This window comes from Myotis davidii, unplaced genomic scaffold, assembly GCF_000327345.1.
Source record: "Myotis davidii unplaced genomic scaffold, ASM32734v1 scaffold329, whole genome shotgun sequence".
Taxonomy (NCBI): Eukaryota; Metazoa; Chordata; class Mammalia; order Chiroptera; family Vespertilionidae; genus Myotis; species Myotis davidii.
In genome coordinates this window covers 1184524-1201362 of record NW_006300374.1, presented here as the reverse complement: position 1 = coordinate 1201362, position 16839 = coordinate 1184524, and the positions used below count along the sequence as shown (strand labels likewise).

The 16839-nt window shown below is 48.5% G+C and overlaps 1 protein-coding gene and 1 long non-coding RNA gene across 4 annotated transcripts in view; one reads left to right on the top strand and one right to left on the bottom strand.

Annotated features, from left to right (window-relative positions):
- The window catches only part of ADCK2 (aarF domain containing kinase 2), a 14574-nt gene extending 5327 nt beyond the window's left edge, over positions 1 to 9247 (top strand). Inside the window, exons 3-8 of one of the 2 annotated variants that reach the window (XM_006777098.2) lie at positions 1492 to 1620; positions 2621 to 2716; positions 5460 to 5711; positions 6484 to 6612; positions 7661 to 7714; positions 8808 to 9247. In XM_006777098.2, coding sequence (XP_006777161.2) covers positions 1492 to 1620; positions 2621 to 2716; positions 5460 to 5711; positions 6484 to 6612; positions 7661 to 7714; positions 8808 to 8927 — 780 coding nt within the window. In that variant the 3' untranslated portion in view covers positions 8928 to 9247. The remainder of the gene's footprint in view (positions 1 to 1491; positions 1621 to 2620; positions 2717 to 5459; positions 5712 to 6483; positions 6613 to 7660; positions 7715 to 8807) is intronic. The other variant, XM_015572681.1, reaches the window with a different exon arrangement.
- On the bottom strand, positions 1640 to 16807 carry LOC107185184. 2 transcript variants are annotated; one of them, XR_001516102.1, is made up of 3 exons: positions 16519 to 16807; positions 12204 to 12299; positions 1640 to 1695 (listed from the first exon to the last, which is right to left on the bottom strand). It is a non-coding gene; the product is annotated as an uncharacterized LOC107185184 (long non-coding RNA). The 2 variants fall into 2 exon arrangements; XR_001516101.1 differs by having other exon boundaries at positions 16625 to 16807.
- Positions 16808 to 16839: the final 32 nt, after the last annotated feature.

Sequence of the window (16839 nt, the reverse complement as noted above, 5' to 3'; positions counted from 1 at the left end):
ATGCCTCCATCTTAGTTTCTCCTGAAGCTTTTTTTAAAAAAACAAAAATAAATGTCTTTTAGCCAGATTTTCATGTGAATTTTAAAATATTAGATTTCTACGCCGAGGCCGGTTTGGCTCAGTGGATGGAGCGTCGGCCTGCGGACTGAGGGGTCCCGGGTTCGATTCCGGTCAGGGGCATGTGCCTTGGTTGCGGGCGCATCCCCAGTGGGGAGTGTGCAGGAGGCAGCTGATCGATGTTTCTCTCTCATTGATGTTTCTAGCTCTCTATCCATCTCCCTTCCTCTATGTAAAAAATCAATAAAATATATTTAAAAAAAAGAATTTAGACTTCATTCTGCACGTAGCAGGGGACACCAGCAGATGGAGAGGAAAGATGAGGAGAGGGAAGATGAGGGGTCAGGAAGCCCAACTCAGATGCCACTGTTGGGGTTCAGGTGACTTCTTGTGAGTCACCATGGGGGTGGCAGTGGGGTGGAAAGGGAGAATAGATCCGAGAGTGGTTAGGGCTGTAGAGTTGATGGCACTGAGCACTGATGGGTGTGGAGGGTAAGAGAAGGAGTAATCTGCAGTGACTCTCAGGTGATTGGGTACATGTGGGTGTGTATGCAAGTAAATTCTGTGTAGACACTGAGTTCAAGGGTCCCTGTGGACTTCGACAGGGCAATGTCCAGATGGACTTGAATATAAGTCCAGAGACTGGTAGAGGGGGACTGGATGGAGGTCAAGATTCTGTCATCAAGAGGTACTAGTACTAGCTGAGGATGTGAGGGGATGGAGAGGAAGAGCAAAAGCTGGTGAAGGTCAGGAGCTGAGAGATACCACCATCTCTGGGGCACCTGAGGAGGAATGGCCAAAAGCCCAGACCCAGATAGGGCAGTTGAGAGGCAGGGGTGGAAGCTGGGATAGTGAAAACTGGTTCAGGAAGAATGAGGTCTTAGAGTTAATTAGGATAAAAATGGGACTGGGCCTTTGACTCTGGCAAGCAAAACGCTTGGTGAGTTGGGGAGAGCAGTGTCAGTGCAGTGGGTGGAAGTGAGTCTTAATCAAGGGAAACAGTTGGGGTCCTGGCCAGTGTGCTCAGTGGTTAGAGTGTTGGCTGGGGGCTGGGGGCTGAGGGCAGAGGCTAGTATTGGCCTGGGAAGCAGTGGTGTGGAAAGGCCACAAAGCTGAACCCCCCTGAACCCCCGGGAGGTGGGGAAGGGGTCTATGGCTGGTGTGAAGGGGGTGGGCAGAGCAGGAAGAGCAGAGAAGCAGGGAAGCCCAGGTAATGCAATGGTGTCTGCTATCTGTAGCTTAGAGGAGTTCAGGAGGAGGTTGGGGGCTTGGGGGGAGGCCTTTAGTCACAGGATGCCTCCTCTCATGTCTCCGGGGAGCTGTCTGTGCAGGAGAAGCAGGTGACTCTGTGACTTGCTAGCTCTTTGGCAGTTCAGATGTTGTTATCCCTGTGCCCCGACGACCCCTTCATCTTCTCTCTTCACTTCCCTGTAGATCGACCTGCGCTACGAAGCTCGGAATCTCGAGCACTTCCAGTGCAACTTCCTGAACGTGAAGTCTGTCAGATTCCCCACCCCTCTGCATCCCTTTGTCACCAGGGATGTTTTGGTGGAAACATATGAAGTAAGAATCAGAACTTACCTGGCTGGGCCTTTCACTCACAGCTGGGCTGTCTCTGCTCCACTTGGTGGTTTTAGTCTGCAGAGACAAAAGCCGCGAGAGAGCATGTGATTACATGTGTGAGGACTTCAGATGTGATCCGAGGTGGGCAGTAGCATAGTGAGCTGGCTGAGAGCCTGGGTGTGGCCTCAGACCTTCTGGATTTGAAAATCTGCTCTGCCACTTTATTTGTTGAACGACTTCAGTTTCTTCATGTATGACAGCAGGCCACTCTTCCTGCCTCATGGGGTTCTCCCAGGAGTCAGTGACACACAATGCAAAATGCCCTCAGCTAGAGTTTGCACAGAGAAAGTGCTCAACATGTGTTTGTGTCATGTCACTGGCCTTAGCTGTCTCCTGCTCCAGCCTCCTTTGTAAAGATGGTAGGTAATATGAGATGCAGGGAAGTAATGCTACCTCCCAAAGTTACTGTGTAGCCTTGAGCAAGTTACTTAACCTCTCTGGGCTTTAGTTCTTTTATTTATTAATTAGGGATAACAAAAATCTATCTTAGTGGGCTGCTCTGACAAATAACTAAGTATATGAAATGATTATTTATTAGCTCCTCTTTCTTCTCTTTTCCCTCTTTGCCCCTCTGTTCTTGCTCAAGGTCACAGAATTCATTCATGTCTCTATTAGCTGGTTCTTGACCAGTAACTAGCTCTCTGGGGCCTGTTACTGTCTCTTCCCACCACATTGCGATATCCTTACCTGTGGGTGGCAAAGTCAATGGGTTTCCTCTCTAATAAATCTATGGGACTTGTTTTCCTTTGAAAAGTATTATGGAAGGGAAATGTAAATAGGTTAAAATCAGCTTGTGGGGGACACACTCATAGCGGGTCTAAGAAAGGAAAAACTCTTTGGGTCACTTCCTAATCGACGGGAAGGCAACAGCATGTGTGCCGTGGGGATGAGGAGCAGAGCTGTCCAGGGTAAAGTTGTTCCCTCCCTGATCTTCTTAAAGGAGAGCGTGCCCGTGTCCAGTTACCAGCAGGCAGGGATTCCCGTGGACTTGAAGAGGAAGATTGCTCGGCTGGGGATCGACATGCTCCTGAAGATGGTGAGCTCATGGGCTTGGAGAGGGTGCTCAGGCGCATGTGGCCCAATTGCATGTGGGAAATGGTGGGGACACTGCTCAGCTACACTGGGTGGAGGGCAAGCCCAGTGTAGAGTCTGCTTTAAAAACAGCTGAGCCTACCAAGATAGCCATTCATTCTATAGCTTTGTTAAGCACTTTCTCAGTGGCTTGCGCTCTGTCGCCGTGCAAGGTGCTATGGGAAGGGTGGGGAACAAGACCCAAGCCCAGACCTAGTTGCCTACAAACAACCTAAGACAACATCATATATTACATCTACTTCCTTCATTCATTCAGCAAGTACGTATTGAGCATTTGCTATGTGTTAGACAGTGCTGGCTTTATAGTAGTGAGCAAAAGAGACAGGATTACAATGTTCACAGAATTACCGTTTAGTGGGAAGACTGTCCATGAATAAGTAAATTATATACAGGGTAGGTACAGACACCAAGGGGGCATTTAGGAGGGGCCTGACCCAGCCCAGGGATTTATTCAGGAAGTGGCTTCAGATCAGCTGGCATATGAGGGAAGCCTAGGTGTCACCTATGAGGGGGACGGCCTGACAATGATTAAATGAGTTGGCACTCAGAAAGGGACGTAGTGAACCCAAAGCAATGTTAGTTATCAGCATCATTAGCAGTAATTGTGGCAACCCAGCATTGCTAGCAGCTCACATGCAGGAGCAAAGAAAGAAGATACAGGTACTTGTTGAGGGTCTGAGGTCTTCCTGGTGGTTGGCACAGAGTGTTGGAGGGATGGATGGCAGGGTCTAGGCTAGATAGGCAGGACGAGTGCCCAGGTCTAGAGGGTGCAAAGTTGGGATAAGAAGGAACCAGGTATGTGGTCCGAGAGTGGGGAACTGATATGACCGAGATGAAGGGGCCGAGGCGAGCAGGATGGTAGTGGGTGCAAGCTGACAGCATGGTGGAAGCTTAAGCGCTCCTGCAGAGAGGGCTCAGGGCTGGGAGCCCTGACTTCACCTTCAGCTCCAGGTCAGCAGCCCCCACCCAAGGGGCTCCTGGAGAAGAGAGGTTGTTGTGGGAGAGCCAGGTTTCCACTTAGTGCAGTGGAAGCTCAGTTGACAGAGGTACCAAGAGACATTGTGGGTAGAGGGGAGGGTGCAGTGGGGAGTAGCCAGGGTAGAAGCAGCAGTAAGCAGTGCCTTGGAGTGGGAGATTATGGGGGCTTCCAGCTCCTGGGGTCAAGGATAGGGGCATAGGTCCTGAGGGAATGAGCTGACAGCAAGGTGCCAGGCTTGGGTCAGGGTCCCAGGATTTTCATTAGGTAGCAGCCTCCCTATGTCAAGTAAAGCCAGGGTCTGGATTAAGGAGGGTCACTATGGCCTGCATCCAGGAGGAGGTGCTCTGTTGGGCCAGGAGGAGTCCGCTGAGAGCCCCTCTGAAGCAACTGCTCTGTGCCTCTGCACTGGGCTCCCCTTTTTCCTCTCTAGGATTGCTAGTGGTTTCTCTGACCACTGAGTGGTTTCTCTCTTTCATGGGAGGCAGATTTTTGTTCCCCAAAGTCACACCTGACTTTCTGTCTATCATAGTTCCTGGGGCTTTCTTTCCTGCTTAGTAGTTTCAAAGCCATTTCTCCTTGTCTACTTGATTCTCTGCCAGTAGGTGGTGGTTAGTATTGCTGTTACATGTCACTGTGTGGACAAATGGAGGTAATGGAGGGGAAGCCTGAGTTATGAAATATTTGAAAGAAAGGAAGTTCCATGAAAAATTTTTGTTTGTTTGTTAATCCTCACCCGAGGATATTTTTCCATTGATTTTTAGGGAGAGTGGAAGAGAGAGGGAAAGACAGCGAGAAACATCAATGTGAGAGAAACACATCAATTGGTTGTTTCCTGCAGGAGCCGACCCAGGGCTCGGCCAGGGAGGAGCCTGCAACCAAGTTACTAGTACCTGCCTTTGACCTTGACTGGAATCAAACCCTCGACCCTTTGGCCTGTAGGCCAATGCTCTATCAACTGAGCCAAACCGGCTAGGCGGAAGGTCCATGAATTTTAAGAGCAGAGAGGTTTGGGGAAAATCTTTAAACAATAAGTAGATTATTTTGTTTTATAATTTTTTAAAAAATAAATTTATTTTTTTATTGATTTTATTTTTGTAAAAAAATATTTTTTTATTGATTTCACAGAGGAAGGGAGAGGGAGAGAGAGATAGGAACATCAATGATGGGAGAGAATCATTGATCGGCTGCCTCCTGCATGCACCCTAGTAGGGATCAAGCCTGCAACCCGGGTATGCTCCCTTGACTGGAATGGAACCCAGGGCCGTTCAGTCCACAGAACAATGCTCTATCCACTGAGCCAAACCAGCTAGGGCTTTTATACTGATTTTAGAGAGAGGGGAAGAGAGTGGGGAATGGAGAGAAAGGAGGGGGAAGGAGGAGAGAGAGAAACATTGATGTATGAGAGAAACATTGATTGGTTGCCTCCTGTACCCACTCCCACCAGGGATTGACCTGCAACCTTTCATGTTTCCTATAATATTTTTTAATGCTCTTTACTTTGAAAATAACTTTTCTCTTGAAAACATCAACCTGTCCTGTCCCTGTACAAATTCTGAACTGATGTCATTAGACAATGAATTAGTTTATCAAACGCACACTTCTCTGCCATGGATCACTGGGAACACACCATCACCCTGGAAGCTTTTCCTGGTGGTGATGGGGTGGTGAGGGCTGGGTTAGCCTTGAATAGTTGCTGCTCTCTTTCCAGATATTTGTAGACAACTTTGTCCATGCGGACCTTCACCCTGGGAACATCCTGGTCCAGGGTGCCGATGGTCTTTCCAAGAGCCAAGAGGCACGACTGCAGCAGGCGGATGTTTGTGACACACTGGTGGTGTCCATGACGCCTGCCCGGTGCCCACTGCGCCTGGTGCTCCTGGATGCTGGTATTGTGGCTGAGCTGCAGGCTGCTGATCTGAAGAACTTCCACGCAGTCTTCATGGCCGTAGCAATGGGGCAGGTGAGACCCACTGGGCTCTTGAGAGTTGGGCCCAAATCCTTGAAGCTCTTGAGAACTTTAGGGCTCTTCAGCCTTTGTTCTTGTAAATGCCGTTTGCCACGGGTGCTCCTAACAGAAGCATCTCTGGTCTTTAGTCAGAAGGTGCTGGCGCCCGTGACTGAGGCCAGTTCCAAAGCAGCTCATGATTTGGGATGGGAAGAAATGCCTCCTTCCAAAATGCCATCTTGTAGTCGTGCAGTTTGTGTGGTAGTTTCTCTTCCTTCTTCAACAAGTGTGCAGTGGGCACTAGGAAGGCTAGCTCCTGCTTAGGAGGCTTCTGAGGGGGCAGAGGCGTGAGCCTGGGCCACGGTGGCAGGTAGGGTGGGGCATGTTCCCCTGCCAGGCTTGGGTGGACGAAGGTCACAGCCTGAGGAGGGAGATGAAAGGCATTAGCAGTGACTACCAGGGTAGGTGGGTGTTTGGGGAGACCATGGAGGCTTTGGTCAGGTGGTGTCCTGGGCAGAGGAGGAGTGAGAAGGCTGCAGCACAGAGGCGGTGAGGAGGGGATTCCGCTGGGGCCGGAAGGGAGCCCATGCAGACAGTGTGGCTGGTCCGGCCTGGTGACAGGTCCTGGTGGCTCTGGCTCTGGCTCTGAGGCTAGGCTGGTTGGGCAGCAGTGGCCAAGGGCAAGATAGAACTAGGTGGGAACAACTAGGATATGAAGGAGTGTGGGCAGATCTTTTAATTTTGTGCCCTTCCAGCTCTACCAAGTTTCTTTTTTTGTATCTTCCAGGGCCAAAGAGTGGCTGAGCTCATCCTGCATCACGCTCGGGCCAGTGAGTGCAAGGACGTGGAGCGATTCAAGGCTGAGATGGCCGCACTAGTAACGCAGGCCAGGAAGAACACTATCACCCTGGAAAAGGTGAGCAGGCCACAGAGGGACAGGGGCCTGAATACTGCCCTTGCCCTTGGCGAGAACAAACCGCAAAGTGAAGGGAGATCTTTAATGGGGAGAAATCTGGAGGGGGTTTGAGTTCTAAGACAGATAAAGAACACCTGCCCACATCTCCCAGATGTGAGGAGGCCCACTGGAATCTCCGACTCTCAAGAGTGGCTCCTTGACCAGGTTGCTAGGGTGCCTTCTGGGGCGTGACATACATAGTGTCGCACCCCAGCCTGTCTGGGGTGTAGCTGTTCTGCCGCTTCTTCTGTATCTCAAGCTCAGCTGAGCTTGAAGGGAGGGATGACCGTCTCCGAGTGGCCAGAAGACATACCTAATGTTCACATCCTTTATTTAGACTTGAGTTCAATTTGTATTTTATTTATTTTTTTAAAAATATATTTTATTGATTTTTTACAGAGAGGAAGGGAGAGAGAGAGAGTCAGAAACATCGATGAGAGAGAGACATCCATCAGCTGCCTCCTGCACATCCCCCACTGGGGATGTGCCCGCAACCCAGGTACATGCCCTTGCCCGGAATCGAACCTGGGACCCCTCAGTCCGCAGGCCGACACTCTATCCACTGAGCCAAACCGGTTTCGGCCAATTTGTATTTTACACTCAGTTCTAGCAAAACTGAGCGTTTCCTCAAGTTCATGGCTACACTAGCAGGATTGAGTCAGAGCTCAGAACAAGCAGCAGCTGGCACCCAGGCACTGCTGATCCTCATTATTCAGATGTGGTGTGTGTGTGCTGGTGGACACACACTGGGTGAGCCGGGCCTCCAGGCCTCTTCCTGGAAGGAGCCTTTGAACTCAGGCTCCTCATACTCGAGATGGGAGCTGGGCTCGTGCATGTGCAGTCCTTCTGGAATTAGAGTCTCTTTGCACTCACTGGTATGTGTGTGTGTGTGATGGGAGGGACGAGGTGTTGGGGGAGGACGGGACAGGGGCCTGGGACAGAAGTAGTTGGGGAGGTGTGGGAGGGTGGGTCGGCACTCTCTGCAGTCAATTTTTATTATCTTTTCCAGCTCCAAGTTTCCAGCCTTCTCTCGAATGTCTTTAAGTTACTGATGACTCACAAGGTGAGGCCCCTGGCAGAGCTGAGCTTCTGCTCCAGCCAGGCTGGAGGGGAGGTCTCTGGGGAAGCTGATGGGTGGCCACAGGGTCATGAGAAGTACTCTTATATGAGATCTCGTTTTTTAGAAACATTTTTGGTACCACTTCATTAGCACCAAGAGTGCTGCTTCTGTGTACTAACTAGGTACAGCAGGTTCTCCCTTTGTCACAATGTTGGTCTGTGTCTCAGTAAGGCTAAGCTGTCCAAGTATCTGTGATACTGAGCTGCAGAAAAATGGATTCACAGATGTAAACACCATCTAATGAAAGCTGTCACGCCCTTCCCCTCCTCAGTGCACATGAATGATGTGTGGTACTCATCTAAGTCATACTTATACAGCTTTCCTGAGCAGTGTAACCCCCTGAGTATGGACCGGCCCAAGAGGAGGTGCCTCTTGTCTTGTCGTGGTGTTTTCAGAGATGCCAGCACGTGGCCTCTGCCTCCTGCCCCAGTTCCTTGGAGGGACACGGCCTCACAGTTCTCCACCTTGGCCTTTGTCTCCTTGTGATCGAGTGTGGTCTTGGGTTATTCTTCAAAGTAAAACTGTTAGCCAAGGGTCTAAGGAGTTGAGGGCAGGGAAGATTCTTGTCTGAAGATGGTCTTTCCCATTGTTTCTCATGAGATTCTGCAATTCGATAATGAAATACTGCATTTGGCAAGGATCATAACATAGAATTAAGAGTCAGAAAGGTGGCTGGTCAGAAGAATGATCCTTATTTAGATTTACAGTTTCTGGTATATCATTGAGATACTAATTTTATTTTTAAGTCATATGAACACACGCACGTGCGTGCACACACAGACACACACACACACACACACACACCCTAGAAAAGTACATACCACATCCCCCAGATTTTTCCTTAGTAATACTAGTGGACGGGAGATTGGGTGAGTAGATGAGATGGTGGGTAAAATGATGGGGTAGGGAAAAGAGGGTCAGGTAGACAGTAAAATCACATGGACAGGTACCGGAGGCTGAGAGCAGACAGCTACATGGTTATCCAGACTCTATATATTAATGGGCTTTGGGAAGAACCACTTATTTTCTCTTTCAGGTAAAGCTTGAGAGCAACTTCGCCTCCATTGTGTTTGCCATCATGGTGCTCGAGGGGCTTGGTCGCTCACTGGACCCCAAACTGGACATCCTGGAGGCAGCCAAGCCCTTCCTGCTGTAAGGGCCAGTGTCTTCCCCCTGACCGGCAGTGGGCATGCTGCAGGCGTGCAGTGGGCCTTCCTCTCGGAACTGAAGACTGCTCCCAACAGCCTCTCCTGGGGAAGCGAGAACACTTACAAATTGTGATGTGTGAAGGGCATGCATTGCTTTTCTCTCTGATTTGGCTTTAGGCATCTGTTTAAATAGCTTTGTGTTACTTGGGGAAGTAAAGGGAGGGAAGGTTCCTATCTATTCAGTTATAGGAGCTGGGCCTGGTGGGAGACTATTTCAGGGAAAAGGTTCTGTGGAGGAGGACAAATAAACTCAAATTATTTTGTTTTCTTCTTTTTCTCTCTTCTTAACCCTCTGTAATCCCTCAACAGCTGGGTCCTCCTGGCCTCTGATAATTAAGTTAGAAAATGTCACAGTATCTTGTAGACCCATGGCTTCTAGTTTTTTAATGTACCCTTATTGGTAAAAAGTTGAATATATTTTTGTACACATACATATATAATTTATTTATATATATTATGCAGGTGATACCATCACTAGCAAATCTGGAGGCGCAATGTACACTTAGGGGGCAAATTTCACTGTATTTCAAATGATCTTCTTTATACTTTTAAATATTTTTGCTAACTCCTTGCTAAATTCTATTACAAGGGGGAAAAGGGAAAGCAACAATTAACATGGCTGGTACCGTAGGGACAGGAGCAGAATCAGCTCTGCCCTCTTCTCCTGTGCTTGCATATTAGTATTCAGACTGTGGTTCCTCTGAGCAATGTTCAGGCCCTTGTGCATTTGTCTAGGGCTAATTTAGGTTATTAATATGTAGGTAATATAATCAGCCTCTTAACCAGGGCTTGAACCTGCAAGAGCACCCGTGACACTCTAGCAGTGGATTAAGGGGTGGTGGGCACTGCCTGCCCCTCTGTGCCAGGCCCACCCACAGACTGCTCCTTCAAAGTTGACCTGACATGTGGCTGGTCCACATGGACTAAGAAGATCCTAGGGCAGTGATGGCGAACCTTTTGAGCTCGGCGTGTCAGCATTTTGAAAAACCCTAACTTAACTCTGGTGCCGTGTCACATATAGAAATTTTTTGATATTTGCAACCACAGTAAAACAAAGACTTATATTTTTGATATTTATTTTATATATTTAAATGCCATTTAACAAAGAAAAATCAACCAAAAAAGTGAGTTCGCGTGTCACCTCTGACACGCGCGTCACCTCTGACACGTGTGTCATAGGTTCGCCATCACTGTCCTAGGGTCAGATTGTAGAGTGGATATTGGTAAAGCTTAAATTTATTAACTTAATAAATTTAGTTTTTTAATGTACCCTTATTGGTAAAAAGTTGAATATATTTTTGTACACATACATATATAATTTATTTATATATATTATGCAGGTGATACCATCACTAGCAAATCTGGTGGCCTGCACCTTCTCGCATAAATAAAATAGTATTTTCTCTCTCTCCCAGTGGATTCTGTTGCTCATTTTGGAGACCACTGCTTTAGACAGTGAGTAAAAAGTCAAGCCTCCCTGTTCTCTGAAATCCTCTGGCCACAGGACTAGATTCTTCCACTCTACTTCTCAAGGATAAAGTTTTTCGTTTCTGTCTTTGAGAGAGCAAGTAATGTTTAGTTGGGCAGATTCCTTTGGTGAAGTTTTCCCAGAGGGGTGGAGATGTTATTTTTACTTCCCAATCTGGAGGGGAGGGCATCTAACCAGGAAGAGAGGTACTGTGGTGGCTCCAGGTAGCTGGGAAAGGGAAGTGGCACTGTTCAGCTTCCTCCTCATAGGCACACCAGTCAGACACACAGCCCCTGTGCCACATACACATGGACGTACACTGTGGGACAAGAGAGGGGGCACACACAGAGTACGTGCTACCCTGAGCCTACACCAGCACAACCAAGCCTTTCCTTATAGCCAATGGATTTAATCAAGCCATCTGTGGTATATATTATTTATCACTGCATACAAACTACCCCAAAACTTACTGGCTGGAACAACATTTTTTAAAGCATCTATAATAATAAAAGCGTAATATACTAATTAGACCAGATGTCCTTCCTTCCAGATAAAGCCGTGGCAGAGGCAGAAGCGGCAGAGGCCCCCGGCTGCAGCCATGGCATCCGCGGGTGGGGGCCGGGGCCAAAGTAAGTTCGTGTGTGTGTGTGTGTGTACACACACACATACTAGAGGCCTGATGCACGGATTCATGCATCCGTGGGGCCCCTTGGCCTGGCCTGCACCTTCTCGCAATCCAAGACCCCTCAGGGATTATCAGAGTTGGTTTCAGCCCGATCCCCAGAGGCCAGGCCAAGGGACCCCACCAGTGTACGATCAGGGCCGGGGAGGGACCTTGGGAGGGCTCCAGAGCATGTCTGGCCTGTCTTGCCCACTCCTGATTGGCCGGATCCCAGCAGCAAGCTAACCTACTGGTTGGAGTGTCTGCCCCCTAGTGGTCAGTGCGCATCATAGCAACTGGTTGAACAGTTAAGACACTTAGCATATTAGGCTTTTATTATATAGGATATATATGCTAGAGGCCTGATGCACATATTAGTGCACAGAGGGGTGGGGGTCCCTCAGCCTGGCCTGCACCCTCTCCAATCGGAGACATCCCTCTCACAATCCAGGACCGCTGGCTCCTAACCTCTCACCTGCCTGCCTGCCTGATCACCCCTAACCTCCTCTGCCTGCCTGCCTGATCACACCTAACCTTTTTTCCTGCTTGATCACCCCTAACTACCTCTGCCAGCCTGATGCCTCTAACTGCTCTCCCCTGCCAGCCTGATCGCCCCTAACCCCCTCTGCCTGCCGGCCTGATCGTCCCTAACTGCTCTCCCCTTCCAGCCTGATCGCCCCTAACCACCTCTCCCTGCCAGCCTGATTGCCCCTAACCCCTCTGCCTGCCAGCCTGATTGCCCCTAACTGCTCTCCCCTACCAGCCTGATTGCCCCTGACCGACTCTGCCTTGGCCCCCGCCACCATGGCTTTGTCCAGAAGGACGTCCAGAAGACGTCTAGTCTATCTGGTCTAATTAGCATATTACCCTTTTATTAGTATAGATATTTTTTATTAATTTTTAGGGAGGAAGTGAGAGGGATAGAGAGAAAGATCCAGTGATGAGAGAGAAACATCATCGATTTGCATGCCCCCTACTGGGGATCAAGCCCACAACAAAGGCATGTGCCCTGACTGGGAATTGAACCATGACCTCCTGGTTCATGGGTCAACGTTCAACCACTGAGCCACACTGGCCAGGCAGAATATTTATTACCTCACAGTGTCCAAAATCTGGGTACAGCTTAGCTGCATCTTCTGCTCAGAGTCTTGCCCAAACATGTTTTTTAATCCTCACCCGTGGATATGATTTCTAGAGAGAGTGGACGGGAGGGGAAGAGAGAGAAAAACATTGACGTAAGAGAAGCACATGGATTGGCTGCCTCCCCCATGCACCCACCCCTACCAGGGCTGGGAAACCTTGACCAGGAATCTCACCTGCTACCCTTCGGTCTGCAGGCCAATGCTTTAACCACTGAGCAACTGACCAGGGCTGTACATTTTGAGGCTCTACTATGGTGGGTCTGATACCATGCTCAATTGTGTGATTATTGGCATGACTCATTTCCTTGTGGGCTGTTGGATTATGGCCTCAGTTTCTTAGGTGTAAATATTTCTCTTCTGCATCCAGTGAGGCTAGAGAGTGGTCTGGTTCCTGAGTAGGGGTTGCTGGGGATTGAGGGATTGAGAAAATGAAAGAGACAGACACAGAGATGGAAGGAAAAAGCTGGGGTCAGGTGGGACCATGTCCTCTGATGGAGAGACAGGGACCCAGAGCCAATACAGCGTGTTTATTTTATACAGCAAAAACCAGGAAGTTTTACTAAAGGTCAAGACAAAGGAGATTATGTGCATTCTTGGGTGGGCCTGAGTAGGACTCATTCCTAGTGCTTGGCTGGATTTAGATAACGAAACCCACCCCCTGGCACCTGGGCTGAAGGTCAAGCTGACAACACTCCTGCCTCTGGCAAGGTGTGTTTCCAGGATGTGGCTCTGCCAACGCCACTGGATTCAGCTGACGGTAATTAAAGAAATGCTCATGTGCCTTCCCAGGCTCTCTACACTCTGGAGCCATTACAAAATGAACACAGGCTGTGTTGAAGAGGTTAAATGGTTAATGGGTGTGCTTTAATATACGTAATTAGCTGATTTCTAAAACAAGAATTTTTAATGCTTTAATAGTCATCTTTTTAAGGAGAAAAGCTACTTTACTGGGTATAAGTTGATAAAGTGGCAGCATGCTGTTTCCCTGAAGAGAAATCATCGCTCCATCTCCTCCAAAGTATTTCAGGTTTGTTTCAGTGTGACCAAAACCACTGGAAAGATGTTTCTTTCCAAGACACACAAGGAAAGTGAGATCAAGCAAGGTTTTAAGCGTAGGAAATTCAATAAACATGAAGTTTTGTGAACAGATATTTTTCCTCATCCCTTTGCTTTGTTTTCCAGATATAGAATAGGTTCTTGATTTGGGATTAGATGCTCAATGTGGGCCATAAAAAAAAAAATTCTTTATTATTGAAAGTATTACATATATCTCCTTCTTTACCCCATAGACTCCCTCCTGCACGCCCTAGGACCTCAGAGATGTGGGCCATTTAGAGTCTGTTCTTACAGTCTGTCAAAATTTGACTGGGAATTTGATTTGCATTTAGAAGGTGAGAGCTCAGGGCCAGGGCTTGGCATTCCTTCCCTCGCCCTCAATTTTTTATTTTTAAAAATATCTTTTCACTGATTTCAGAGAGAAAGAAGGAGAGAGATGATCAAGCCCACAATCCAGGTATAAGTCCTGACCGGGAATTGAACCTCCTCCTGGTTCATAGGTTGATGCTCATCTACTGAGCCATGCCAGCTGGGCTCTCTCACCTTCTAAAATGCATCCATTCAAATGGGGTGCTCATCTTAGAACCCAAAAGAGGGCCACTGTGTAATCTGCAAAAGGCAGTAAGAGATATTTGCCCTTGTAGCTCTCAGAGCATGTCTGCAAGACAAATGTGTCATTGCTACAGTCAGCAGTTTAGTGATTGGAACCATAAAATGGTTTTTATAGTAAAAAAATCATCATTTGTGATGTAAAATATTAAAGCTCCAATGGCTACAGATCAATACTGCTTTAAATACAAGCAAGCATTGAAGTTAAAACTTTTTGTTTCAAAATTTGGCAAGAAAGCCGAAACCGGTTTGGCTCAGTGGATAGAGCGTCGGCCTGTGGACTGAAGGGTCCCAGGTTCGATTCCGGTCAAGGGCATGTGCCTGGGTTGCAGGCACATCCCCAGTGGGGGTTGTGCAGGAAGCGGCTGATTGATGTTTCTCTCTCATCGATGTTTCTGGCTTTCTATCTCTCCCTTCCTCTCTGTAAAAAATCAATAAAATATATTAAAAAAAAATTCAGCAAGAAAGATGGGGAGCCCTGACCGGTTTGGCTCAGTGGATAGTGTTGGCTTATGAACTGAAGGGTGCCCTGGTTGAGGGCACATGCCTGGGTTGCAGGCTTGATCTCCAGTGGGGGGCATGCAGGAGGTAGCCGATAAATGATTCTCTCTCATCATTGATGTTCCTATCTCTCCCTTCCTCTCTGAAATAAAAATATCTTTTAAAAATAAATTAAAAAAAATAAACACTCTCTTACCAAAAACAAACAAACAAAATGATGGAGAAGGTGAATGAATTTTTGTTACCCTGAACCTGAATCAAACTTTTGCTACCAGGAAAGGAAGGTACAATAAAGGAATAAAAATTCCCTGAGGCCGAAACCGGTTTGGCTCAGTGGATAGAGCGTCGGCCTGCGGACTGAAGGGTCCCAGGTTCGATTCCGGTCGGGGGCATGTGCCTGGGTTGCGGGCGAGTCCCCGGTGGGGGGTGTGCAGGAGGCAGCTGATTGATGTTTCTGACTCTCTATCTCCCTTCCTCTCTGTAAAAAAATCAATAAAATATATTTTTTTAAAAAAAAATTCCCTGAGTACATGCTGTGGGCCAGTCAGTATCTGTGGATTCCTAAATGACTCAAATTAAGATGAGGGGCACTGATGTTCAGAGAAATAAAGTGAGTTGTCCGAATTTCTAGAGCTAATAATTGGCAGAGCTGAGGTCTGAACTCCAGATCTTCACTCCCAAGTTCCCTGCTCTTTTTTGTTTAAGCTGTGCTTTGTTTTTGTGGCTTTGGAATCATAGCATTGTTCTTTGCTGGGAGCCGTATGGCTTGGGCAGCCAGTTCTCTAGGAAGATAGCAAAATTTCTATGTTAGTGTTTTGTAGCTATCACCAGGAAGGGTAAGTGGCCAGTGGTAGTTCAGACAAAGGCAGACTGTTGCCTATCAAGTGGAAAGTCCTCATCCAGAGAATAGCGGATTCTTTCCTCTAATTTGCATACTAAGAGGGCAGGAGAACAGGGCCAGAGGGTAAATCAGTAAGGCTGTTCTCCAGGGCCTGGGGCAGCTTAGCAATCTTAAGCTTTCTGTGGGCCACACTCCAGGGACAGGTTTCTTGTTAGAGGACACATGGCCCCTATCTTGGCACAGGAGAGACATCACTTATATTCAATTACCCTCACTTTTCTACATTTCTCTCCATAAGTATCCCATTTTTTCATGCTTGTGACTATAAATGTGAGATCTTTGGTGTTCAGCAAGGGTCCCATTTCTTTTCTTTTTTAAAAAATATATTTTATTGATTTTTTACAGAGAGGAAGGGAGAGAGATAGAGAGTTAGAAACATCGATGAGAGAGAAACATCGATCAGCTGCCTCCTGCACGCCCCTCACTGGGGATGTGCCCGCAACCCAGGTAGGTACATGCCCTTGACCGGAATCGAACCTGGGACCTTTCAGTCCGCAGGCCGACGCTCTATCCACTGAGCCAAACCGGTTTCGGCAAGGGTCCCATTTCAAAATTGAAATCGCCAAGGTTAGGCTGGCAGACTAAGTTTTATAATTTAATCAAACCTGGAGGTGCTTAGGAAAACTAAAGTCTATAAATGGAGACCTTAAGAATTTGGGGAGGGGCGTTGAGCGACACTAGGATTTTGTAAAAGGCAATATGCAGAGACAAAAGCCAAGAATCCAGGACTGGCTCAGGGTCACGGAAGTAGGAGCATGAACTGGAGGCTGCTAAGGTTCGGACTCCTTGGCCCTACTCCAGACTTAATCAGGGCACGTGGGCTCCTCGGGTGACTGATGCCACCAGTCCGTCCATGTCCTGATATTTGGGAACCATTGTCTGCCGGGTGGTAAAGTTCAAGTTTGCAGAACAACAATAAAACAAGGAAGACTTAAACATGTCGCTGTGAGCCTCTTGCAGGAGAGAGTAAAAAACACTAGCTTTGGGAAGGACCACTGGTTCACAAAGGATTTGCCAACTGAAAGGAAGGCAGCTAATTCAGGAGGAGCAGGCCGAGGAGCAGGTCCAGGTTGGGAAAATGCCATGTAGATCAGCACCGGTGGGCAGGCGCGAGTTCCGACTCGGTGTTGGTTTGCCAGCGCGCGCGAAACAACGTGCTCCCAAAGCCGGGTGCTCAGGCCGGGCTCCTGGGCGCCCTCACCTCCCTCCGCGCGGCCTCCCAGTCCCCGAGGAAGCGCGCGGCTTCGCCCAGCCACGTCCCAGCCTCACTTAGCAACGCGTAGGGCCGCCCTCACTCGCCTTCTCACCCTCTGGACCACAGCACGCCGAGTCCCTCCAGGCGCGCAGCACGCCACAGCGAAGAGACCGAGATGCTAACTTGAGACCGAAACCTTGGCTTCCCTCCCGCTGACACCATCCGGAAGGAGATGGGCGGAGCGACGCCGCTGACCTTCAGGGGCGGGGCGCCGGGAGGAAGTGACGTAACGCAGCGGTGCGGCCTCCCGGCGGTGGGGGGGCCTCA